This window comes from Corvus brachyrhynchos, unplaced genomic scaffold, assembly GCF_000691975.1.
Source record: "Corvus brachyrhynchos isolate BGI_N302 unplaced genomic scaffold, ASM69197v1 scaffold1123, whole genome shotgun sequence".
NCBI classification, from domain to species: Eukaryota; Metazoa; Chordata; class Aves; order Passeriformes; family Corvidae; genus Corvus; species Corvus brachyrhynchos.
Genome location: NW_008237267.1, coordinates 1,904 through 3,711, shown reverse-complemented (window position 1 = coordinate 3,711; position 1,808 = coordinate 1,904). Strand labels below are relative to the sequence as shown.

Sequence of the window (1,808 nt, the reverse complement as noted above, 5' to 3'; positions counted from 1 at the left end):
TTTTGGGGCTTTTCAGTCCAATTTTGGGCTTTGGGACCCCGAACTCTTGAGGCCACTTTGGGGCCATTTTTGGGGGGTTTGGGGCCATTTTTGGGGTCCTTTTTGACACTTTTGGGGCATTTGGGGCTGGTTTTGGTGCCATTTCAGCCACTTTTGCTGCGATTTGGGTGCAGTTTTTGGGGCTTTTCAGTCCAATTTTGGGCTTTGGGACCCCGAACTCTTGAGGCCACTTTGGGGCCATTTTTGGGGGGTTTGGGGCCATTTTTGGGGTCCTTTTTGACACTTTTGGGGCATTTGGGGCTGGTTTTGGTGCCATTTCAGCCACTTTTGCTGCGATTTGGGTGCAGTTTTTGGGGCTTTTCAGTCCAATTTTGGGCTTTGGGACCCCGAACTCTTGAGGCCACTTTGGGGCCATTTTTGGGGGGTTTGGGGCCATTTTTGGGGTCCTTTTTGACACTTTTGGGGAGGGGTGCCGTCCCCAGGTGGAGAGGGTGATCACCATCATGCAGAACCCGCGGCAGTACAAGATCCCCGACTGGTTCCTGAACCGCCAGAAGGACGTCAAGGACGGCAAATACTCCCAGGTGGCCTTGCCTTTCTTACCCCTTTCTAAGCCTTTTTTTACCCCTTTTTGACCCCTTTTTTTATCCCTTTTTACCTCTTTTTTTACTCTTTTTTTATCCCTTTTTGACCCCTTTTTTTACTCTTTTTTACCTCTTTTTTACCCCTTTTTTTACCCCTTTTTTTACCTCTTTTTTACCTCTTTTTTTACCCCTTTTTTAATCTCTTTTTACCTCTTTTTTTACTCTTTCTTACCGCTTTTTTTACCTCTTTTTACCCCTTTTTTTACCCATTTTTTTACCCCTTTTTACCCCTCTTTTTACCCCTTCTTTTACCTCTTTTTTACCCCTTTTTACCCCTTTCTCTACTCCTTTTTAACCCTTTTTTTACTCCTTTTAAACCCCTTTTTTTACCGCTTTTACCTCTTTTTTACTTCTTTTTACCCCTTTTTTTACCTCTTTTTTACCCCTTTTTACCCCTTTTTTTACTCTTTCTTACTCCTTTTTAACCATTTTTACCCCTTTTTTTTACCCCTTTTTACCCCTTTTTTTATCGCTTTTTAACCCTTTTTTTACCCCTTTTTTACCCCTTTTTACCCCTTTTTTTACCCCTTTTTAACCCTTTCTCTACTCTTTTTTAACCCTTTTTTTACTTCTTTTAAACCCAATTTTTTACCACTTTTACCCCTTTTTTGCCCCTTTTTACCCCTTTTTTACTCCTTTTTACCCCTTTTTTTACCGCTTTTTAACCCTCTTTTTACCCCTTTTTTTACCCCTTTTTACCCCTTTTTTACCCCTTTTTTTACCCCTTTTTACCCCTTTCTTCACTCCTATTTACCCCTTTTTTTTGCTCATTTTTACCCCTTTTTTACTCCTTTTAAACCCCTTTTTTTACGACTTTTACCCCTTTTAACCCTTTTACCCCTTTTTTTACCCTTTTTTAACCCTTTTTTTACCTCTTTTTTACTCCTTTTTGCCCCTTTTTTTACCCCTTTTTACCCTTTTTTACCTCTTTTTACCCCTTTTTTTACCCCTTTTTACCCCTTTTTTACCCGTTTTTAACCTCTTTTTTACTCTTTTTAACCCCTTTTTTACTCCTTTTAAACCCCTTTTTTTACCACTTTTGCCCCTTTTTTTGCTGCTTTTTGCCCATTTTTTTACCATTTTTTTACTCATTTTTAACTTCTTTTTTACTCCTTTTTACCCCTTTTTTTACCCCTTTTTTTACCCCTTTTTTTACCCCTTTTT

The 1,808-nt window shown here is 39.3% G+C and overlaps 1 protein-coding gene across 1 annotated transcript in view; it reads left to right on the top strand.

The window, feature by feature from the left end:
• The first annotated feature begins 43 nt into the window (after positions 1-43).
• Positions 44-1,808, top strand: part of RPS18 (ribosomal protein S18) — a 3,635-nt gene continuing 1,870 nt past the window's right edge. Inside the window, exon 1 of the mRNA XM_008630843.2 lies at positions 44-584. Coding sequence (XP_008629065.2) covers positions 504-584 — 81 coding nt within the window. The 5' untranslated portion in view covers positions 44-503. The remainder of the gene's footprint in view (positions 585-1,808) is intronic.